The sequence below is a fragment of the Polistes dominula genome, unplaced genomic scaffold, assembly GCF_049000335.1.
Source record: "Polistes dominula isolate Pdom_NZ unplaced genomic scaffold, Pdom_raw_medaka contig_84, whole genome shotgun sequence".
NCBI classification, from domain to species: Eukaryota; Metazoa; Arthropoda; class Insecta; order Hymenoptera; family Vespidae; genus Polistes; species Polistes dominula.
In genome coordinates, this window is record NW_028300944.1 from 952,149 (window position 1) to 979,261 (window position 27,113).

Sequence of the window (27,113 nt, forward strand, 5' to 3'; positions counted from 1 at the left end):
TAATAACCTAACCAATTATAACCTAGTTATAACCAAATTCTAACCTAGAATTATCAATATAAAATAATATCAACAGATAAGGGTTGCATCAAGGTTTCTCGTAAAATATTGAAGAATTTTGTTGTATATTTATCAAAACCAATTATAACCTAGTTATAACCTAGAATCGTCAATGTAAAATAATATCAACAGATAAGGGTTGCATCAAGGTTTCTCGTAAAATATTGAAGAATTTTGTTGCATATTTATCAAAACCAATTAGAACCTAGTTATAATCGAATAATAACCTAACCAATTATAACCTAGTTATAACCAAATTATAACCTAGAATCGTCAATATAAAATAATATCAACAGATAAGGGTTGCATCAAGGTTTCTCGTAAAATATTGAAGAATTTTGTTGTATATTTATCGAAACCAATTACAACCTAACCAATTATAAGCTAGTTATAAAATCAAATCATAACCTAAAATCATCAATATAAAATTATGACGATAGATAAACGTCAATAGATTTCAAATTGGACAAATATTTCACACATTTTAACTATAGTTGATCATTATTATTATTATTATTAGGGTGAATGAAAAGTTCGAAGGTTTATTGTATTATAAATTGTGTAATAAACTGTATACTGGATTGTTTTTTGTAAAAATTTATTTTTTCGAAATATTAATATTAAAAAATATACGAACATTTGGTTCACCCTAAAGTTATTATAAATTATAATAATTAATTAATATATTTACCTCTCGCACTTAAGGATATGAAGGTTTGTGCATGCCTCATGACCATCACGCTATCCCATTTATATGGTAGACGTAATCTGGTAAGAATGTGTACCAGAAAGTCACTAGGCGTCACTGCTGATAGTTCCCACTTTAATTTTGAAACCACTAGCTGTTCCCACCTCTGCAAAAAAAGAAATAAAAAATGTAAATTAAATAAAATTAAATTTAATAAAATGGAAGAATTTGCATCAATCCCATTTACCCATTTTCTTTACGTGTGTATGTGTGAATAAAGTAGAGGGGGAAGGGTATTCCAAATTTAATTATTATTATATTTTAATATTTGATTATTTTTATAAATATTTTTAACGAATAAAAATGTAAGGTTAAAGAAAGTAAATTGAACAGTACGATTCAAATAATAAGTTGTTGTTTTGATTAATACTATAAATGGAGGTTAGGGGGGATTTTTGATGGGAATGTTTGAAGAAATGATTCTTGAGAATAGATGGCTATCGAAAATGTATATTCTTGAAAGTTACGATCTTCCTCGGTTAATAGGCACGAACACGCGGACGGATACGGGACGGATACGGCACGGATACGGCACATCCGTTCGCGTAAGTTTCTCGTAGTATAGTAAGTAGTACCGTAGTACTATGTCGTACCTCAAGCGTGAAATTACACGAGACTTCGAGTACTACGCTAGTACTACGTAGTGTCCTTGAACATTAACTCTTTAGTCATCATTTTCAGTCTTTCTTTCTTTCTTGTTTTTTATTTTTTGTATTTCACGTTTTTATAATTATCGTAAACACCACGATGAAATTGCAATTAAATTCAATTTTTATACTTTACATTTTGTTCGTTCATTTGAATATTTATGTCTATTTTCTATACACGAATTTGTGTCAAAAAAAAAATACACGTGTCAATGACGTCATAATTCATCTTTCTTTTATTTTTTTTTTTTTACGTTCAATACGCGATACGACCTCGTCACGTTGTGACCTTCCTTTTAAAATAATCATCTCATTTGAATTTCATTTTAAATTAAATGAAATCGTTTTGTAACTAATGTTTCAATGTCTTATACGTGGTTGGGTTGAAAAGTTCTGAGCCTAACCTATAGAAATGTTATTTATTTAAACAATATATTTTTTATTTATTAAAAGTTTAAATTTTTAAACAATTAATCATCGTAGAAAAGTTTTCTATTCATTTACGATTATTTAAATAAATATTATATCTTAATATACATGGTTGGGTTGAAAAGTTTTAAGCTTAACCTGAAAAAAATCAATTTATTTCAAAAAATAAATTTTGTATTTTTGAAAATTTAAATTTTTAAACAACCGAACCTTATATAAAAATTTTCTATCTATTTACAATTATTTAAATAAATATTATATTGCAATATACGTGGTAGGGTTGAAAAGTTTTAAGCTTAACCTGAAACAAATCAATTTATTTCAAAAAATAAATTTTATATTTTTGAAAATTTAAATTTTTAAACAACTAATCCTTGTATAAACAATTTCTATCAATTTACGATTATTTAAATAAATATTATACGCTGGTTTGTCGGAAAGTTTTGAGCCTAACCTGAAAAAAATCAATTTATTTCAAGAAATAAGTTTTCCATCTTTAAAAATTAAAATTTTTTTAGCAACCAAATTCTCTAATTAAAAAATATATAAAATAATTATTAATTTATTATATTTTTAATATATAAATAATTTAATTTTTAATAAATTTTAAATTAATTTTAATATAATAAAATATTTTTAATAATTTACGATGATTTTTCAAATCGATTATCAAATAGTATAAGTCAACCGTATGAGTCAATGCAATAACTCTTTTTTATTTAAAAAAAAATTGTATGAGACATTGAAAGAAAAGTAGTGGGGGAAACAACAACACTACTTGGTGTAGTAAAAGTTTCTCTTTCATTTTTTTTTTCCTTTCGCATTTTAATCGGGACCATCATCGTCATCCTTGGTCGTCGGGGTTTCGCGCTCGAGTGCGCATGCGTGCTCGTTTCCTCATGTGTGTTAGTATGCGAGTGTGTATGTGAATAAATGCGTAGTACGAGAAACGTAACGCAACTCGTCGTAACCGGTGAATGAAACAAAGAAGCATGAGTTGTACGCCACTTCATTTTTACTATCAATTTTACTCACGAGGTTTTTTAATATGTAAAGAAAACAACCACAACTACACACACACACACCCATACACACAAAATTATTATAAATAATATTCTACCATTTATTTCAAATTAATTTTTCTATTTTTCATTTGATATTTTTAAGAACAAATTGGGTTGCGTCAGAGTTGCTTCAGGGTTTTATAATTTGATAAATTAAAAGGTTTGAGAAAAATAATAAAAATAATTTTGATTTAGGTTTTGAATGACCTGAAAAAATATTTGATTTGGATTGAAACCCATTTCTGTAAATATAATAACCAAATAAATGTTCCCAAGATGAAAGTGCAGAAAGGGGTGGAATTTAATAAAAAAAAGGTTCACAAAATTTATTATTGTACTCTTGCATAGACTACTCATACCTATTTTAGTTTAGGTGTACCCTTTCTATAGGTATTATTACTGTTATCGCATAACCCCGTCACCCTTTCTGGAACCTATTTATGTGACAGTATTCGCCCAACTCACACCTGCCTTCTCATATCCCGTTTCTCAAAAAAAAAAAAAAAAAAAAAAAAAAAATACTTCGCACATTATTCTCTCTCTTTCTCACTCTCACTCTCACTTTTTACCATCCCTGTTTGCGACCTTTCTTCCTTGTGCAAAACGGAAATCACTGTGGATGATGAAAAGGATCGTGGGAGAAACTTAACTCTCCCTTTAAAACGGAAGTTAAAAGTTTACATTATTTTTTTCATTATTCTTCTCATAAATTATTAAATAAATTAAATATTTATATGTGTGCAAACACGTTTACAAAAATTATGAATAGAAAATTACACGCGAATAATAAAACAAATAGTTTATTGATTTCCTTTAAAGATGGCGAGTGATTTTGGCGCCAATTTTCTTTCGCTAAAGTGAAAATTAATACTTTAAATTACTTTTTTTGATTATTTCGATCATAAATTAATTAATAAATTAAATAATAATAAAACAAATAGTTCGTTGGTTTCGTTTAAAGATGGCGAGTGATTTTGGCGCCAATTTTCTTGCAATAAAACGAAAATTAAAACTTTAAATTATTTTTTCCAATTATCCGATTATAAATTAATTAATAAATTAAATAATAAAATAAAACAAATAGTTCGTTGATTTCGTTTAAAGATGGCGAGTGATTTCTGCGCCATTTTCTTTCAATTTTGGCGCCAATTTTCTTTCAGTAAAACGAAAGTTAAAACTGCAAATCACTGATTTCATTAATCCGATCATAAATAATTAAATATTATATATCAAATAATAATTAAATAATTTATATGTACAAACATTTACGAATATTATGAACAAATAATAAAACAAAATATTCCTTAATTTTGTACAAAGATGGCGCTGGTAATTGCGTCAGCTTTCTACTTTCGATGGTAGTCTCTTTTTGTAAATGATAATGACGCATATTATTATACTCATAATAAACGACGAATCGATCCTACCTGAAGATATCACGAAATGATAATCGGGTTAAATTACCGGCGACCATAATTACGTTTCTAATTACACATGCCGGATCCGCGTGGTACGTAAAATAACAACAATATTTCCACCCTTGTCCTACGTTTCATTTTCACGCTGCCTGCCTTCTGTGCTTAACATTCGCTCATTTTCCAGATGTCACCTGTGGAATCGGTGGTACTGAGAGAGTACGACAGGTGGTACTCACATAGTGTAACGATTAAAAAAAATATAAAACCAGATAAAGAGAAAGAGAAATGATCTTACGAAAGAAAGTATATTATTATATTATTATAATATTATAACCTAAAAAAATAAAATTAAAATTTAAAAAAATGTCTCGTTAATGAACTTTCACCGAATTTTATTAACATATGAACATCGGTTTTTTTTTGTTTTTTTTGCAATAACAAACAGACATAACCTTACTTTTTCTATTTTATTTATTTAATTGTAATTGTGGTATTATTTTGTGTGTTATTATAATTAATTTAGAATTATATTAAATCAACATTTTATTTAAGCCTTTAGGTTCTGTAAATTTTCAATAGATGGCGTTGTATTACAATTCAATTAGTTCACTTTTTTTTTTCAGAGTTACAACTCATATTGCAAAACGAAATTAAACGAAGAGGAGGGTGGAGGGTTGTGTTTCTTCTCGGAAGGCAGGTAGTAACGATGCGTGTTTGAACACAGTGCAGATGAAAAAAAAGAGAAGTCCAGTCCTCCTTCTTCTCGTCCTTCTCCTCCTCGTCCTTTGGTAGGTCGAGATTCGATTCCCAAGGATGATTTCCGAGTTTCTCTTTCTCTTTTCCTTTGAGAAGAGAAGATTTATCGAGCAGGAAGAGGACCAACAGACCAACCAAACCAAACCAACCGTTCTCGTCTCTCACACGAAATAATCTCTTTCGTTTCAATGTATTTTACATTTGGAATAACAAACACACACTTACACGTATACAAAGGGAGGATCGTTAACATCTGATTACCAATACACACACGAGTAAAATAAAAACAGCTTTGCTTGTGAGAAACGTGGATAATCTAGCGGCCAGTTTAAGAACTAACTTATATTTTTAAATGTGTGAAATTGAGTTAATATGAGTCTACGTTTCGTAGTATGCAGTTGCACACAAACACACACATTTACAATACTTAGTAGCCAGGAGTGGGGATTACGAAGCACCGCATAAAGAGGAGACAGAGATAATAAGAAACAAATGCATACTGTCTTCTATCTCATTCTTTCTTAGGCTAAATCCTATAGATGTGCATATGTTTGTCTCTTTTTCTCTTTTTAGTACCGTAACAGTTTCACCGTTTCATCGTTTCGTTGCCGTTGCCATGGATTTTCGTTTTGCTTTTTTCAAATCATCCCCATTCTAAGGAAATTTTCAGTTCGATAAAATCCAAAATGTCAGAAGCAGGTAAAACTTAGAGAAGGTTGTAGGGAAAGGTTATTGAAGGAAGAGAACGGGCGGCGCCTCTGTGAGCAAGGTGTTTACCATTCCGTGGCCCAAAAATAAAGTACAAAGGGTATAAAGAATCATTTCTCTCTTGGCATAACTGGGCAAGAAAAACCAGAATCACCGTCCGCACATTCCTCGCCCACCAGTGGCGTACTCTCTCAATCTGGGAACCCTCTTCGTTGTTCTACGATAAAAAAAAATTGCAACTAACACGATTTACAAGTACGAAACAAAAGATAAAAAATGTTTTTGAGGTTAAGATTGTTCATTTATGAGGATAAAATGAATTCTAATAAAAAAGATTATATTTGATATATAAAAAAATGATAGAAACAATGTTTTTATCTATCTGTTAACCAGTTAAACTGTAATCCTTCATTTTGAAAGTGAGTACTGCCGCTGTGTGTCGCTACGATCGACTTTTTTAGGTTTTATTACGAGTTTTTTTAGATTAAGATTGCTTATTTATGAAAATTAAATAAACACAATGATATATTTGTGTACCAAAGACAACCATGGTTTGAGAAAAATTTAAAAACGTTTTACAAAAACGTAGTATTTGTTTAAACAAATAAAAAGAGTGTAAGAAAGTTAAAAAATAAAGAATAAGATGATAAATTATTTTTTATTTTCAAAATCATCATTTGGTTTTTGTGATGTAACTTTTTAGTAATATCTGAGTGTTGTAATATTCTGTTTCTTTTGAGACACTGGGTTTGTGAAGAAAAAGAGAGTGAGTGGGAGGAAAGTGGTGGTAGTAGTGGGTCGAGAAAGAGAACTTGGTAGGAACCAGGAGATGAGTTAAGAGAGAATGAGAGAATGAAGGACTCGAATTTAATTCCAGGAACACAGTCTTTTGCGGGATACATCTGCTCGGATTACCAGAGAACCCTCCTCCTCTTCTTCCTCCACCTCCTCCTCCTCCTTCTCATCTTCCTTTTTCGTTCATAAGAAACCTTCGACCGGAAAACTAATCCTCCTCTTTATTTATTTTGCTTTTTTTTTTTTTTAAATTTTATTTTATGTTTTTTTCTAACCTATTAGTTCCCTTCATTTTTCTATTTTTTGTTTGTTTATTTATAATTAGTTGTTTTATTTGATTAGTTATTTATTTTTGTGATATAATATGAAAGATTGCAATTGTAATGTTTGTATAGGTGATTTTGTAGCAATATTAATTTAATTTTATATTGAAAAATGTTGATTAGTGTTAGGTTATAGGTTATGTTTGTTTTTTGGACATTTTTATTGAGTGTTTTAAAAAAATATTGTGTCTTTTTTAGAAACAGTGGTTATATTGTTTGATTGGTTGTAAATTTATGTTAAAATATTGAAAGATTGCAACTTTTTAGGTTAGATTAGTATCGATGATTATGTGACAATGATTAAATTAATTTTAAATTAAAAAAATGTTGATTAATTTATAGGTTATAGGTTATGTTTGTTTTTTTACATTTTTATTGAGTGTTTTAAGAAAATATTGTGTGTTTTTTTTTTTAGAAATCTTGCTTATATTATTTAATTTGCTTCAAATTTATATTAAAACATTGAAAAATAACATTTGTTAGGTTATGTATTTGTTAGTATTGCTAATTATGACAATGTTTAATTAAATTTTAAATAAAAAAATATTAAAATTAATTGTGTGTTAAATTATAAAAGCCTTTAATTTTTTTGGTTTCTTTTTTTCTTTATTAACACCCCCCTCCTTTGCTGGTGGATCAATCGATTGTAACCGGTCAATAAAGAGACCGCAAGAATAAGAATGAATGACCTGTAAAGTAGGTCTAGTTTTCCAGTGGTTACCCTGCCTATCAATTAGGTTTACTGTTCGTTCATCGTTAAAACCTGTGTTGTTAGATCTCACCTGTCCTTTCTAACTTTCATGCTTCAACGAATTTCTTTTAACACGAATTAAATCATCATATTTTATTCAATAAGTATCTAATAATAACTCATTCATATCTCATTTTCATAATGTCCCCCATAACCACCCCACCCCCATACCTAATGCATAGATTTTAAAAGAAATTTTGAGAATGGATGAATGTTTAAAACATGGAATCACCATAAACGTTTTATGTTAGTCAAACGAAAGGTGTTTTAGTATTGGAAGAATTTGTTATAGTTTTTTTATCATTCAAATTTTTATACTTAATAGAAAATATCAGATTGACTTATGTATTAGGGTGAATAAAAAATGCACACCCTAAGTCTAATTCTACATCCTAGTCTACCCCCTTACACCCCAATTCACATAATCATTATAATCTGTAATATATAATTTAACTAGGGGTGCCCCGCCACGCGTTGCTGTGGCTCACAATCAGTCCGATACAAACGTCTTTAAGTCAACGAATTACCTTATACCGCCATCTGTTAGAATCTTATCGAACTAATAGAGATAATCATGACTCTTTGTTAATAAACAACTAATTCGCGATTAATAAAATAATATTGCGATTATAAATTGAGATATAAACTATCCTATCTTTCAAGTTGGATGAAACTGCATACAGTGTGCAAAATTTGATTAAAATCAGTTCAGTAGTTTAGGAGTCCATTGCGGACAAACAACGTGACACGTAATTTATATAAATATATATCAATATTATTTATAAAATATATATATGTATGTATGTATGCATGTATAAAGGCATATAAAACGCATGTACACATGTTGGTGGTAACCGGAGCAGATGTATTGCCGCAAAGGAAGGCAAAGTTCTTGGAAAAAGGGCTCGGCATAAGAGGACAATGGCGTTCCTTTTTCTATATGTCGTCGTGGTAGTTGTCATGGTGTACGAAAGAGTTGAAGAATCCTCTCACCAATACTATCTGTCTTTTCAAGACCCACTTAACAAAATAAATACCTTTTTTTTATTCCTACTCATTCTTATGGTGCATAACATTTAACTAAAATTTACTTTTACAATTTGTCAGTGAAAAAAAAAATATATATATATATAACTACTACTTAACTTAATATATATATAGTTAATTATTTTTTATATATAATATAAATAAAAATTATTAAATGTATTATAAATTAAATTAAGTATTTATTATAAATAAATTTAATAATAATTTTGTAATAAATATTATATATTTTTATTTATATTATATATATGTAATAATATAATTATATATATAACTAAAATTTTAAATTATATATAATTAATATGTATTATATTATATTAAATTTATTATATTATTGTTTATAATTTAATAACAACAAAATTTTATTTAAATCTCTAATAACATTTTTGACAACTCACTGTAAAATATTATTTATGTTCTAAAAAAAATATCATAAATTTTGATCGATAAACTTTAATTACCAAATGATTATGTAATGAACATTTTTACGTGATCAATAAATGAATTCGTACGTTTTAAAAAATAATAATAATAATGAAAAAAAGGAATATATAAAAGAAATTCTGAGAAGTTGTTTTTATGCACGTAAATAATGCGTAGAATCTATTCTTAAGTGCGGGTACCCGCACACACGCATATACACACATACATACGATATTTCAATTTATTTCGTTTCGTTGATGAAGTCAAAAAAAAAAAAAATATATATATATATATAAGCCACGTTAAGTTCAAGTTCAAAAGAATGTTATAAGAAAAAAAAAAAATACAAAAATAATTACCTACGAATTAAAATATTCTTTTTAATTATTATTTTCATTAAATATTTGTTTAAATAAAAAAAAAAAATTGTGACGTACCTACGTGAATTAGAAGTTTAATTAATTCTCATTTAGTTTAATTTCACTTTGATCGTAATAAATTTCCTAGAATTTTAATAAACTATTATTTAAATGAATTATTATTAATAATAATTATAATAATAATAATGATAATTATATTTAGAATAAAAAAAAAAACAATTTAGGAATGATTATGATCAAAGTAGTATGAAGAAAATGGTGGTCCCACATTAGATTCTTCGAAAGATAGTTGAGATGAATAAACTCGATTCTATTTGATAAATTACAATAGGGAAATATGTTCAAGGCCACCTATCGAGAAATTCTAACAATTCTTGCCTAATAATTTTCGAGTTAGAAAGTAATTGGACACATTTGTGGGGGGTTTTCTAATGTCTAACCTTTACCAAATCGGCAATGGGAAAGTATAATAACCTAACCTATAATAAAAATCGCGGTATCGGCTTTGATTAAAAAGAAACGTATACTTTTTAAATAACTTTGAATCAAAGGATTGTGTCACGAATCTTCTTTTTTCTCTCTTTTTTTTTTTTTTTTGATCAAAATTATTCTCAATGAAATTTTATTATTTAATATTTAAATAAAAAAATAAAAAAATAAAATGAAATGAAATTAAATTGACGTACGTATTCAAATACGACGTTAATCATATTAATAAAAAAATTATTTGTACATAAAAAATAATGAATTGTAATTTTTAATCAAATCGATGAAATCATCGATGATTAAATAAGTCGATTGAAAAAAAAAAAATATATTCGCGTGAGAAACAAATTACATGTTTACGATCTAAGAAATTCCTGTTGATTTTTTTTCCTTCTTTTTTTTTTTTCTTTTCATACTGAAAGTAGATTCTTAATTAGGCAAAACGAAAAAAAAAAAGAAGTTCGAAAGTTCGCATGGAAAGGCTAGTTTGTTAAACGACCTCGAATCGGTCAGCGTCCTCATAGAAACGATGCCCTCACCGTCAAACTATTTCTAAAACTTACTACGCAAAATTTCGTTTAAAGCGTACGTAATATACATACATATGTATATATATATATATAGCTATGTATGTATAAGTGTGTATATATCTTAGAAACTTGTGATTAGATTCTTGCAATGAATGAAAGTGAGATAGATAGATAAAAAACTTCTGTAATTTTTCATGATTTTGAATTCAAAATACATTTTTTGAAACAAAATTATAGGTTAGATTCATTGTTTTCAATATGGCGGATAAATAGTTTCTTCTACAAAGTATTTTAAAATTGATTAAACGTTGATCGTCTATTATTTTTCATGATTCTGAATTCAGAATACATTTTTCGAAACAAAATCATAGGTTAGATTCATTGTTTTCAATATGGCGGACAAATGCTATATTTTACGAAGTATTTGAATTGATTAAAAATTGCTGGTTTGTTACATTTCAAAGTTTTCTTTGCATGTGGCAAAAAAATAACAGATCTGTGTAATTTGAAATAATTCTGAATTCAAAATACACTTTTTGAAACAAAATTATAGGTTAGATTTATTGTTTTCAATATGGCGGATGAATAGTTTCTTTTACAAAGTATTTTAATTGATTAAACGTTGATAGTCTATTATTTTTTATAATTCTGAATTCAGAATCCTTTTTTTGAAACAAAATTATTGGTTAGATTTATTATTTTCAATATGGCGGACAAAAAGTTTATTTTACGAAGTATTTTAACTGATTAAAAGTTGATTGTTTGTTACATTTCAAAGTTTTCTTCATATGTGTTAGAAAAAGGAGAGAAAGATAAAAATAATCCAATAACTTTTCATGATACTGAATTAAGAAGACTTTAATAGGTTAGATTTATTATTTTCAATATGGTGGACTGGTGATTTCTGTTATAAAATATTTGAACTGATTAAAAGTTGATTGTCTGTTACATATCAAAGTTTTCTTGGCATGTGGCAAGAAAATAACAGATCGATGTTAATTTTACATAATTCTGAATTCAGAATACTTTTTTCAAAACAAAATCTTTGTCAGATTCATTTTTTTCAATATGGCGGACTGGTGACATCTTTTATAAAATATTTGAACTGATTAAAAGTTGATTGTTTGTTACATTTCAAAGTTTTCTTTGCATGTGGCAAGAAAATAACAGACCAATGTTAATTTTACATAATTCTGAATTCAGAATACTTTTTTCAAAATAAAATCATAGGTCAGATTCATTATTTTCAATATGGCGGACTGGTGATTTCTTTTACAAAGCATTTCAATTGATTACAATTCAAATCATCTATTACATTTCAAAGTTTTCTTTCTATGAGACAGAAAAAAGGATCACTTTAATGTTTTATGAATCTAAATTCAGAATACTTTTTTTCAAAATAAAAACATAGGTCAGATTCATTATTTTCAATATGGCGGACTGGTGATTTCTTTTACAAAACATTTCAATTGATTACAATTCAAATCATCTATTACATTTCAAAGTTTTCTTTCTATGAGACAGAAAAAAGACCAATTTAATGTTTTATGAGTCTGAATTAAGGATACTTTTTACAAAAAAAAAAGAAAATTATAGGTTAGATTAATTATTTCCAATATTCGAATGAATTCTTTTAAAAAAGAAGGTATTTTAACTGATTAAAAGTTGAAAACTTGATCATCTATTACATTTCAAAGTGTTCTTTTTGTATGTGACGAAAAAAAAGATGAAAAAGAATAGAAAGAGAAGGAAGATACCTTTGTTAGAAAGCCGACATTTCGGTTTTGGGTTCTTAACGATCATGGTCACGCACGCTTTGTAATGTCAGGAATCTACGAAGAGGTATTAGACGAGTTCTAAGAAAAAAAAAAAAAAAAAAAAAAAAAGGACAAGGTCGGTCGGCATTATTGTTAATCGAATTTCGTTCGGTCTTTCTGCAAAAGAAATTTATGCTGATGTCGGTTATGGTGAGTTATGGTGGTAGGGAGGACAACAATTTCATACAATTTCTTAGTCACGTTTCTCGTTTTGTAAACATCTAACAGAAAAATTAGAATTTGAAAGGAAAAATTTTGTGAAAATATTTCCAAATGACTCATTTTTATAATTCAAATGAATTTTCTAATTCTATGGTGGTTATTTTCTATTTGTTTATATTAAAAAAAAAAAAAAATAAAAGAAAAAATAATTTCAAAGTTTTAAAATATTTTCAAAATTAGAATCAAATGTAAATGAAGTTATTTATGGCGTAACATTTAACAAAATTGAGACACCATCATCACCACCATCACCATAGGTTTGCATAAATATGGTTTATTTTATTTTTTTCTTATTCTGTACTCTTATCTCGAGGACAAGTCACCTTCTATCGTATTCGTCATTTTACCACGATTTGAATTTTATCACTTCGACGACCCCGTACCACACACACACATACACAAATACACACCATCCGTTCGTTCCCATAAGTATTTTAATATTCATGTTAAAAAAAAAGAAAGCCACTTCCGGTTTTTGCTTTGGCCATAAAAAGAAAAAGAAGAAAGAAAAAAGAAAAGGTTTGGTTTCTTGGCGAATTCTTTTAAATAAAACACCCATAAACGTTTTTACGAAATGAATGGTCGAACCTAACCTAAAAAAAAATAAAAGGAAAGCAACGGGATTCGAGTACGCTTTTTTAACATGGTTGCGTAACTTAGAGAAAAGAATCGTGTGATTATTTTTTGCCAGACCACCTGCGGGTTCCACCTTTCTAATGAAATATCTAACGTGAATCTCAAAGACTAACTTTCGGAGAGTTCTAAAGTTTTCACCAAAATGTGAGAAGACACACACACACACACACACACACACACACACACACATATTCACATAAATACACATACATATCCACACATTTATTAAAGTTTGTTCAAATGAACATATACAAGGGAACCGAAAATTTCATTTATGTCATTCATCATAGTCTTAATAGTTGGTACGAGTTTACAAATAAATTTGATATGATGAATAAATATTATAAATAAATAATTTGATATAATGAATTAAATATGATGAGTAATAATATGATAAATAAATAGTTTGATAAATGAATTAAATATGATGAGTAATAATATGATAAATAAATCATTTGATATAATAAATTAAATATATGATAAATAAATATGAAAATAATATTATTATTATTATCATCTTATTGTTAGCTATCAATTATAAAAATTATATGCATAAATAATAGATATATAATTATATTATATATTAATATATAGTCAACTTCAATCGATAAACTTATCGTATAACAATTTATAAATAAAAAATTAATTAAATAAACAACTTAAATTGAATCGAATTGTAACGCTAAACCATTATCGAATCCACCTGAAGACACACACAAAATTTCATTAAAATTGGTCCAGCCTTTTAGGAGGAGTTCAATTACAAAAATGTGCACAGAAGAAATATATATATATATATTAATGTTAGTTATTATATTAGTCATAGTAATTATTGGTTTTATATATATATTTCTAATCGGTTTTTATAATTTCCGTATTAAAGAAATAGGAAGGAAATTGAAAAAGAAAAAAGAAAAAGAAAAAAGAAAAAAGAAAAAAAGAAAGAAAGTGAAGAAAGGAAGAAAATAACAACCAGAAGTCAGCACCTGTTGCATCGGCAACAGGTTGCAACACATGATACCGCAACTTATTGCACTTTTATTTCACCAAGGGGAAACAAAACAAAAAAAAAAGCACTCACGCACGCGTGCGCACAAAAAAAAAATGGGCTCCCAAAACAAAGAGGGAGACGACCAAAATAAAAAAATTAAAAAACCCAAAAAATTCAGCTTCCTTCGGATTATTTTGTTCGATAAACAACAAAACAGAAAAAAGAACACACACACACCCACTCACTCCCACCCTACTTTTACTTCCCCCCTCTCTTTCTTTCACTTCAACGAAGAGTAAAAAAAAAGAAAACAAAGGGAGGGGGAGGAAAGAGGGAAGAGAGAGAGAGAAAAATTAACCGGAATTAAATATCGAGATACGTCGGAAGATAAGAAATGAGTAAAAATTGGAAGGAAGTTGAGAGAAAAGGTGCAAGCACGTGGGGTGGTGATGGTGGCGATGAAGGTGCACATGCAGCATACTGATCGCGTGCTCGAAACTAATTGCAAAGAAGCAGGTGTATGTGTATATGATGTGTGTATATGTGTGTCTGGGGTTATCGTTGGTGTCTTGTGTCTTTTTACAGGGAGAGAAAAAATAAATGACACTTGGCTTTTTTTTTTTTTTACAGAGATTATGATCAAGATGATGGGAATCATTATGACGATGATTATGATGATGATGATGATGATGATGTTCATGATCACCATGATCATTCTGATCATGTTGATCACTGCTATCATATGCTTCAAGATTTTATACATCAATATTGTGTGTTTTCAAGGTTTCTATTCACTTTTGTTGATTTAATTATTAAATTTACAGTAAAATAAAAAATAAAAGAAAATTAAAATAAAATCTTTTGAGATTAGATGTGTGTTTAATTAATTAGACATAATAGAGTTGAAATGTTTGTGAATGTGAATTATGATGGGATTCATTTTTATTGTGATTTAGAATTAATATTAATATTAATATTAATATTAATATTAATATTAATGTTAATGTTAATAATATATTCAAATTTTAGAATCAATTATTATTTATTAAAATATATATATAATCTATTTTTTAAATTATTATTACACATTATATACTTAATTATATATATTTATATAATTAATATATATATATATATATATATATATATATATATATATATATATATATATATATAATTATTGGTTTAAATATTAATATATTAAATTATAAATTAATAAAATATTATAAAATATTAATTAATATATTTAATTGTAAATTAATAAAATATTATAAAATATTAATTAATATATTAAATAATAAATTAATATATTAATATTGTTATTATGCATTTTGAAGCATTGACCAACTGATTCATTTAAATAAATCAATGTTTTTTTTTTTTTTTTTTTTTTTTTTTTTTTAAATAGAAGTCTGGAAGAAAACGGAAGGACTTTGGCTCGTAAACTTTTTTTTTTTCTTCCCTTAAACCTTCCCTTCCCACCCCCCGCCCTTCTCTTGCTCTCTTTCTGTTTCTCTTTTTCTCTTTTTTAACCATAACAATAATCTTGAAAAAGAAAAACCCCAGACGTCTACACACACACACATGTAAGGAACAAGCAAAGAAAGAAAAAGAAAGGGAGAAGAATAAAAGGGAAAGAAAGGGAGAAGAAAGGGAGAAGAAAGGGAGAAGAAAGGGAGAAGAAGAAAACCTTGGCTTCCCAGCTGGCTCTCCCTTATTTTCAAGTTGAGAAGAAGAAGGGCACATCCATGCTGTTTAACTCTCCTTCTCTCTCCCCCTCTCTCTCCCCCCCTCTCTCTCATAGAAATTCGCGAAGCACGTGTTTCGACTTCCGTACTGAATTCAAAAAAAACAAAATTCAAAAAAATATAAAAAAAATTAAAAACCAAATAAAACAAAAATAAAAATAAAATAAAAAGCAAAATTAATAAAAATAAAATTAAATATCAAATAGAACAAAAATGAAAGAACAATAAATAAATAGAAAATTATAAACAAAATAAAACAAAAATAAAAAAACCAAATTGAAAACAAAATTAAAAACAAAATAAAACAAAATAAAACAAAAACAAAATTAAAAGCAAAATAAAACAAAAATATAAATAAAATTAAAAGAACAATAAATAAATAGAAAATTAAATACAAAAAAATAAAACAAAAAAAAAACTTAAATTCAAAAACAACAATAAACAAAACAAAACAAAACAAAAAAATAAAAAAGCACAAGAAAAAGAAGAAGATGACGATGATGGTGGTTAGTAGTTATGGGGGAGTATGATGGTATTATAGAAAGAGTGTGAAGGGTAGGTGAAGAGTGAAGGGTGAAGGGTGGAGGGTTGCATATTCATACATAAGACATTTGAAGTTAACTCACTTTGAGATGCAGCTGGCAATGCTCGGTGCAGTTACACACACTACTTACTTCTAAGGGGTCTTATGCTTGAGGACCCGAAGGAAGGAAGGAAGGAAGGAAGCAAGGAAGGGCTAAGGAAGAAAGAGAAAGGCTAAAGGGAGGGAATTGGAAGGAAGAGAACGACGAGGACGCAGCTGGCTCTCACCTGCTCTCTCTTTTTCTACTTTTCTGGCTCTCTTAAACCCTGCCAGCTGAAATATCTGCGTATACATTTATGCACTCTTGCATATTCATGTATACACATATGTGTATGTAAGTATGTGTGTAAGTATTTAAAATAAGAAGTGATTAAAAGATATTGATTGTTCATTATTTATCTTACTTGTTGTTTTGTATATTTTTTTTTTTTTTAAATAAATTCAAAATGATTTTGTATATTGTTAATAATGATTTTATTTTATAAACAAATTATTTTTCGTTTTGCAAATAAAATTGATTTGATTGTAATAGAACATAGTTATGTATAATTTATTTAATTGTTTAATATTTACAATTTTATATTTTCATAATAAGTCTATCTAGTTTTGCATACGTGCATATTCATATATGTGTGTATGTGTGCCAGGGTTATAAAAAAAAATTTATAAACAAATAATTTTTTTTGCAATAAAATTCAATTAATTGTAATTGAACAAAGTTAGGTATTTAATTATTTAATATTTGTAATTTTTATTTTAATAATAAATCTATCAATATATGCATGCATGCATATTCCATATATGTGTGTGTTATAAATAATTTTATAAATAATTTGTTTTGCAATAAAATTAAATTAATTGTAATTGAACAAAGTTAAGTAGTATTTAATTATTTAATATTTGTAATTTTTATTTTAATAATAAATCTATCAATATATACATGTATGCACATTCATATGTGTTTGTATTTGTGTCTGTGTGTCAGCATTTAAAATAAATTTAAAAAAAAAATGTATATAATCAATGATTTTATTTAACAAATAAATTAATGTTCATTTATTTTACCAATAAAATTCATTTGAATGTAATCGAACAAAATTACATGTATTTTAATTGTTCAACATTTGTGATTTTTATTTTAATTGAAATAGCACGTGCACACATGCATGTACACATGCATACACCCACTCATGACTGTATGCGTATCCTGTTGTAAATTTAAAATAGTATGAGTGAAAGAAGGTGATGTTAATCGTCGCGTAAAACAGTCGAAACAGTTGAAAGGATAATTGCTGTGTTTTCGTAGCAATTCCGTCACCCTGGGCAAAGGTAATAAACCGAAAGTCAATGCGCTTGTTGGCAAACACACTGACAGAAATATACAAACACATCGAAATTACACAAATACATAAACATAAACATGTACAACAAACGACACACTTGAATGCATCGTAAGCATACGATGGGATGTTTAAAAACACCCGGCACAATACGTACACATTATTAAATAGGTGTAACTTGTAAGTGTGAGGGTGGGGGTGGAATGGGAGGAGTGGGGGACTCGTGTTTGACGAGTCGTGTAATAAAAACTTAAAAAGAAAACAGAAAGAGATAAAAAAAAAATGACTAATCATCGAAAAATAGCGGGAAAGTAGAGTAGGTGGCAAGTATAGGCGTGTTGTGTTTATATATATGTGTGTGTGTATGTGTGTTAGTTTATGCACCTGTAACACGCACTCTTGAACATAGAATATGCAACAAGAAGCACGAGTCAAAGTAATACAAAACTTTTGAGTGAGTTTTAACTCATGCATGACGGTGAAAATTGTCTTTTGATAAGTTCTACGTCAAAACCTAACCTCTCATTTTTTTTAAACACTTATTATGTCAATAAACGAACCATAAATGAATATACATATATTTGTTATGTTTGAAAAAATAATGTTCTAGAAATATTTTAGGGTAATAGGAAAAGGTTAGTTGAGTTTAATGTCAGGTTTTTAATTTGTTGGTAAAAGTAAGTGTCATTGTTTAACACTAGATATACCACACAAGTCATTTTGACTGGTCGGGAAATTTTAATTCAAAATTTCTACTTCATGTAACATTTGATGAAACCAAAATTTCGTGTGCTTTTAAATAAATAAATTCACTGGCATATAAAGTAATTTTATTAACCTCAAAATTGTACTCATTTGATATGCAATAAATGCACGTACTTTTGATTCATCTTAATATTTAAATATTTTATATATAAATATTAATAATTATTATATATAAATTATAATAAATATTAAATTATGATGAAACAAACATTTCGTATATTTTTAATTAAATAAATAATTTTGTTTGTATATAAAATAATTTTCTTAACCTCAAAATTGTACTCATTTGATATGCAATAAATGCACGTACTTTTGATTCATCTTAATATTTAAATAATTTATATATAAATATTAAATTATGATGAAACAAAACTTTTGTGTATTTTTAATTAAATAAATAATTTTGTTTATATATACAATAATTTTCTTAACCTCAAAATTGCACACATCTGATATGCAATAAATGCAAGTACTTTTGATTCACTTTACTATTATATAAAAAATGATAAATATAATTAAATAATATGATAAATAATATTTATTTATTATAAATTATTATTATTATAAACCAAATAGAATAGTAGTAAAATAATAGGTCAAGTTAGAGTCAACAACAAACGAGTAAAAGATAAAATATCTTGACGTATAATAAAGATAATACACTATCCATATAGAATAGTAATAGTAATAGTAATAGTAATAGTAATAGTAATAGTAATAGTAATAATAACTCTATATTATCATAGTAAAAAACACTCCCCACCTCACTCCCCCTCTCCCATAGAAAAAAGAAACAAAATTGCGTTAGGTATGTTCTCGAATGACCAACTCGAATGATAATGACTTCGTGATTACGTTACACACAGGTTATTAGTTATACCGTGTCTAACAGGTTTAGAATCACCGATTAGAAGAAAAAGAAGAAGAAACCGGTTGGTTGTTCTTTAAAAAAAAAAAACAAAAAAAAAAATAAAAAGTTTCTTTCACAATATTTTCTTTTTTTTCTGCTTTATTACCATTAACAAAAATTCAAATGAAGTTTCGCAAATTTGTTTTAAATAAAATCATCGGAAAGTCATCTAACCTTAAATAAAAACTTCAGAAAGGCACCTAACCTCAAAAAAAGCTTTGGAAAGTTACCTAAACTTAAATAAAAGAATCAAAAAGGTAATTAACCTTAAATAAAATAATCTTAAATAAAAACCTTAAATAAAAGAATCAAAAAGGTACCTAACCTCAACTTAAAACATCAATAATACACCTAACCTTAAATAAATATATCAAAAAGACATCTAATCTTAAATGAAGACACCAGAAATGCACCTAACCTTAAATAAAAACATCCAAAATGCACCTAACCTTAAATAAAAGTATTGGAAGACACCTAACCTTAAAAAATGCATCAGAAAGGCATCTAATCTTAAATAAAACTATTAAGAATGCATCTAACTTTAAATAAAAACATCAGAAAGGCACTTAACCTTAAATAAAAATATCAAAAAGACACCTAACATTAAATAAAAACATCAGAAAAACATCTAATCTAAAATGAAGAAACCAGAAATGCACCTAACCTTAAATTAAGGAATCAGAAAGTCACCTAACCTGAAATAAAAGAATCAAAAAGGTATGTAACCTCAACTTAAAACATCATTAATACACCTAACCTTAAATAAAAGAATCAGAAGGCACTTAATTTTAAATAAAACTATCACAAATGCACCTAACCTTAAATAGAAATATCGGAAAGGCACTTAACCTTTAAATAAAAGTATCAGAAAGGTACTTAACCTAACCTAAATAGTATTAGGTAATATTTCAACCAAATTTTACAAATCTAATTTGAATTCTTACGAAAAACTTATGCGAATGCGTATGGCGTAGTATGTTTGTTTACAGGACAATGTGTTTAAAAACATAACCTATTTAAACTTATCTTATATCACGAATGGAAATGATTGGCTACGAAATCTAGGCTAACTCTGGTTGGAATAGAAATTCTTAGAAAATCATTTTTGAATGAAATGAATAATGAGAAAGAGAAGATGTTTATGAATTATTGAAAAGATTGAGTGTGTTTTTGTTACTGGTGACAAACTATCTTTTGACAAACAAACTGTTGATGATAAAATGTTTAAAAAAAAAGAAAGGAAAAGAAAATATTTGATGGAACATGTGTGTTAGATAAAAATTAATTAAATAATTTCACGTGTGTATGAAAAATCAAATCAGTTAAATTTGATATAAATTGAACTTTTAGGTTACGTAACTAAATTAAGGATCATTTAATGAATAAAAACAAATGAGATATGTTTAAAAAAAAATAAAAATAAAACTCGATTGAGAAGATGAAAAATGTTCGTGTTGTGTGTGTGTGTGTGTGTGTGTGTTAGAGGGAGGGGACTCTTTTTTTAAAAGAAACAAAAAAAAATCGTATCTATCATCTCGATCGATATGCAAATCTTATGAAAGTTTAATAGGAGAAATTTACGGTTATTTTGTGTATGTGAGAACAGTCCTATAAAAAAGAAAAAGAAAAAAGAAAAGAAAGAAAAACACATTCTTAGAGATGTTTTACAATGAATGAAACTTTAAGTGAGAAGAAAAGAGAATAAAAATAGTCAAATTATACAACACAGTTACCTAAATTCAATGCTGAAATTCTATTTCGATTAATCGAAATGTATTCCCATAGAAAAAGAGAAAGAGAAAAAAAATGAAAAAGAAAAAGAAAAAGAGAAAGAGAGAGAGAATGATAAAAAGATACAGGTAAAAAGGGATATAATAATCGATCATTGATTTTGAACACCTTTTATTATTTTGTATATTTTAATTAATCATTTAATCATTTGGTTTCCATTTTGTATTTTGTTCTGATTTGTTTTTTCTTTTAAAGGAATGTAATTAAATTAATATTAGATTTAGGAATGTTTTGTTCATTATTTTTTTAAATAATTTAAATAATTAAATAGATTATTATTATTATTATTAAATTTATATTATATTTTGTTGGGTTTAAATTATTTAAATTGAATTATTTTATATAATTTTTAATATAATATATAATATTAAATAATTAAATTTATATCATTTAGATCCAACAAATACAATATAAAATAAAAAAAAATAAAAAGAAAATATAAAAACATTATAAAGGCACCTAACCTTAAATAAAAGAATCAGAAATGCACCTAACCTTAAATTAAGGAATCAGAAATACACCTAACCTTAAATAAAAATATCAGAAGGTCACCAAACCTTAAATAAAAGAATCAGAAATACACCAAACGTTAAATAAAAATTTCAAAAAAGTACCTAACGTCAAAAAAAGCATTGGAAAGTTACCTAACTTTAAATAAAAGTATCAGAAAGGCACCAAACTTTAAAAAATGCATCAGAAAGGTATCTAATCTTAAATAAAAGAATCGAGATGGTATTTAACCTTAAATAAAAATATCAGAAAGGGACCTAACCTTAAATAAAAGAATCAGAAATGCATCTAACCTTAAATAAAAATTTCAAAAAAGTACCTAACGTCAAAAAAAGCATTGGAAAGTTACCTAACTTTAAATAAAAGTATCAGAAAGGCACCAAACTTTAAAAAATGCATCAGAAATGCATCTAACCTTAAATAAAAATTTCAAAAAAGTACATAACGTCAAAAAAAGCATTGGAAAGTTACCTAACTTTAAATAAAAATAACAGAAGGCTCGTAACCTTAAAAAAAAAATTAAAAAATTATTATATTATTAAAATGAATTTAAATACAATAAGTAAACTTTTCATCAATCAAATTGATTCGGTGTGTGATTTAAATTTAATGTTAATGAAATTTATTACTAGTAAGAATGTTAATGTGACTTTTGTTATTTTTTTTGAATAAACAAAAGGAAAATTTAACTCTTTTCTTCCTCTTTTTTTTCTTCTTTTTTGTTCTTTTTTTTTTTTTGAGAATGTGACAGACCAACTTGGAGCAAACAAGTGATAGCTTGAGCAAGCCTAAATAGATAACAGGCTGATAGTAACATTATTTAATTTTCAGCGACTCTTGACAATCTTTCTTACTCTCTCTCTTTCTTTCTTTTTTTGTATCTAATTATAAGTCACCGTATCTATATATATATATATGCTAGTTTTTGATTCGCATTTTATTTGGTGTTCAAAAATTATGATAAATCTTCTAATCCATATTGTTCCTAAACTTTTCTTAAATTTAAAATAATTAACTTGATTCGAAAATTAATTTTGTTTTATAATTAAATTGTACGTAAGAATGTATATTAATTAATAATAAATAAATTAGTTGTTTTACGAGTTGACAGAATAAAATACAAATAAAAACTTAGTATGAAAAATATGTTCTAATTTTTTTACCTGTCCAACTTTCCTGTGATACCAAATTTTTATCAATTAGGAATAAAGATAGAGATAAATTTGTTAAAATAATAGAACAATATGAATTTCATTATTTTTCCATTTATCTTTCTATGTTATTCTAACATAATTTTAAATATCAGTAATAAAGTTGTTGAAATAAGAATCATATTACGTATTTCAAGATGAAAATTTATCTGTAGATGTATCAAAGTTAAGAGAGTACTCGTTTGAAAAATAGAATGTACCACCTTACACGCGTATTACGTTTCTCAAATAAAATAAATAGAGAGAAATGAAGATCGTGAGAGAGAAAGTGTATATATGATGGTATGTGTGTGTTTGTATGTATGTATGTGTAAATTCTTGTATGACCAAGAACTATCGAGTAACATATTACTGAATTTTTTAAAAACATTGAAACTGACGATATTGAGAGTAAGACAAGTACAAGAGAGATATATAACATTATATTTCTTTAATATTCTATTTTCTAATGGTAAGATCTAGTTTTATATCTACGATATCACATTTTATATTATTCAGTGTTAAAAATAAATAAATAAATAAAAAAAACATTTATAATGTTTGTTATAATTGCGATTCTTATTCTAACAAAAACTATGAAATGAATTTAATTTAATTGTAAATCCTTTCAAAATGTGGTTTGAGTTTATTGTTAATTGAAGTTAGATTAGATGATGATTAGATCAGATGATTTAAATGACTAGATTAAATCTAACATGATATAAATCATTTACAAAATAATAAATAATCAAATAAATTAAGTGAAATGTGAGTGTAATTAATTTCGAATTTTTTCTAATATAAAAATATTCAACATTTTAAAATACGTAAAATAAATATATATTATATCTTTATATATATATAATTTTTCTGTGCGTGTGTATGTCATTGAACTCCTTCTAAACGGTTGGACTGATTTTAATGAAATTTTGTGTGTGTCTTCAGGTGGATTCGATAATGGTTTAGAGTTACAATTCGGTCCAATTTTAATTTGTTTATTTAACTAATTTTTTATTTATAAATTGTTATACGTAAAGTTTATAGATTGAAGTTAGTCGATATTCGAATTATATAGAATAATAATTTAATAATAATAATAATACTTTTATTTTATGTTTAATTTAAGTTAGATTAGATGATGATTAGATCAAATGATTAGACCATCCTAACATGATATAAATAATTAAAAAAAAAAGAAATAAATAATTAAATATATTACGTAAATGAATTGAAATCATTTCAATCATCAGATGCAATAGATAATTGAATTAGAATTTTTCTTATGAAATTATTCAACATTTTCAAATATAAAAGAAAAAATTGACTTACCCAAAGATCATCGAGAGTGATGGAGTTGTCTGTGTAGAAAACGAGAAGTTCGGCTTTTAACGGCGATGATTCTCTTAACTTCGATGCAAGTAGTAAGCATGCAGTTCCTAACAACTGCAGCTGCGACTTCCTGATCGTGCAGACCGAAAGGAACCTGTCGACGTAGTTCATCGATAGGGGGAATACTTCCTCTTGGCACTTTTGCTCCTCGCATACCTGTAAAACCCATACAACCATTTTTATTTCAATACTTATACATCATCACCATTACTTTCTATTATTAAATCCAATTATTCGAATTTTATTTTTATTTTTTATCAAATGAATTTCATTTTTTTTTTGTTCGTTTGATTTGTTTTTTGAAGATTGAACTTATTGAAGAATTATTTGGTAGCATTTTGTAGGGTTGGTACTTAAAGTAGAGAAAATAAATTGATAAAAAAAGAAGAATTGAATGAATGAAAAATATTTGTGAGATTTCGTAATAACTTGTGAAGGTCAACAAGGATATATGGTCATTTTTTGATGATTTCTATGATGTCGTTGACCTTGACAACGTGTTATCTTCGATCTACTAAATTTTTGGTATTTTAAGACACAAAATTTGATGATAAAATATACTTCTGTATATTAAAATGTATACAAGATGTGAATTTCTAATTGATTTCAATTATTTTTTTTTTTTTTAAATTAATCTTTTTATTTCTAAACCACGAAGACTAAATTTTTTCTTTATTTTTTATTTGTAAAATTGAAATGAGTTTAAAAAGCACACAATTAAAGTTAAATTAAATCAAATTAAATGAAGAAATAAAAATATCGTACATTTCTGTAACATTGTTTAAAAACATTTTGAAATATTATTCACAAATTTGGAGATAGTTTGTTTTTAATACGAGAATAATAAACAAAATAAACGTTTGGAAAAATTTTGTCAATGCACCAAGCACCAATGGGTTAAAAGGTTCCAAAATAAAAAAATGCAAACCGTTCTGTAACGTTTGACCTTTTTTTACACTTTAAGATTAACTTTATCATTTCTGTCGTTCAGTCAACTCGAGATTATTGTTCGTGTTTCTAACAGAAAGCTAATATAAAAAGAAATAAAATAAAATAAATCCTTTAAATTATCCTACAATACGAAAATATTAAGAACACCGTGTATAATATATTTTAAAATATTGTACAAATGTTTGAAAATTATGTTTCATAATGTGTATGTTATATTACATAATTAATATTTTAAAGAAATATATTGAATTTATTTTTACGAATATTGTTGCAAAAGTATCAATGAAAATTAATAATTAAAAATTATTTAATATTTGCTTTTAATATTTAATATTATTATTATAATAATATTGTAATAATAATTAATTTTTTATTAACCTTTGCTTACCACCCTTCCTGGAGCAACACGCTTACTACACCAGGGTCCTTTGGACCCGGGTGAGAAAAATTGTTATTAAAAAGAAACTATTGTATAGATTTACTTCAACATTTTTTTGAGACTTCTTTAATACTTACTTAAAAAGACTATATAGGTTTTATAGCTTTAAATTAAATTTAAATATGTTTAAAAAATTATCAAAGTTGAATAATTGAGAAAAATGACTCAAGTTGCAAAAAAGGTCTGGGTACTTTGGACTAAGTGTCGTAAGCAAAGGTTAATATAGTATTTTTAATACCAATTTATTTTATTAATAATATAATAGTATATATATATTTAATAATAATTATTACTACTGTATTAATAATATTAATTTGTTAATATATTTAATATATACAAATATATACCAATATACATAAAATTAAATTATTTAATATTTGTATTCAATGAAAAAATGAGGTTTTAATATTTAATACTATTATTATAATAATATTGTAATAATAATTAATTATTCATTAATATAGTATTAATAAATAAGTAATATTATTATAAACAATTTTGTATATATAAATATACAGTAAATTAATTTATTTAATATTTTGGATTTATTGAAAATGAATTTGTTGAGTTGTTGTGAATTGTTTTAATATTTAATAATAATTAAATTAATATGATAAAATAATTAATTTATTATATAGTATAGTATTAATAAATAATAAATATTATTATTAATGATATATATATACAAATATATCAAAAAAAAATTACGTATAACCTAAAAAAAGTACTATCGTAGTAGCTGACGCGAGCATTTATTTTTTCTTTTACTTTTGCCTTTTTCTTTTTTTTTTTTAAAAGGTGAAATTATGACACGACTGCTATATTTAAAGACCCCGAGCCACGATACGTGGGAAGAAGAAAAAGAAAAAGAAGAAAAAGAAGAAGAAGAAGAAGAAAAAGAAGAAAAAGAAGAAGCACGTGCGCCATAATCGCGGAAAGTAATCTAACAGAAAGACGGTATTATATTCGTGTGAATAAATATCCGTGCGTAGTGGTTTATTTATAATTTGATTGTTTTTTTTTTTTGAACCAAAAATTTCTCTAACGTGTCGCATAATCGTTGGGACCGCAAACAAATATGAAATATTTCGATGATTTGCAAAAAAAACAAATAAAACAATTACATATTTACAATTTTTGTGATTCAAATAAAACCTTGCAGTTCAATAAGTTAAAGTTTATTATTATAAATTAATTGATAAATAATTAATTAGAAAATAATTATTATATTTTTAATAAAGAAAAAAAAACAAGTATTATTTTTATTTC

General features: G+C 26.2%; 1 protein-coding gene across 3 annotated transcripts in view; it reads right to left on the reverse strand.

Annotated features, from left to right (window-relative positions):
* Positions 1-27,113, reverse strand: part of CycD (cyclin D) — a 50,293-nt gene that overhangs the window by 15,157 nt on the left and 8,023 nt on the right. For all 3 annotated transcript variants that reach the window (XM_015332036.2, XM_015332037.2, XM_089171692.1), the window contains exons 2-3: positions 24,395-24,610; positions 752-914 (exon numbers count right to left, since the gene is read on the reverse strand). In XM_015332036.2, coding sequence (XP_015187522.2) covers positions 752-914; positions 24,395-24,610 — 379 coding nt within the window. The remainder of the gene's footprint in view (positions 1-751; positions 915-24,394; positions 24,611-27,113) is intronic.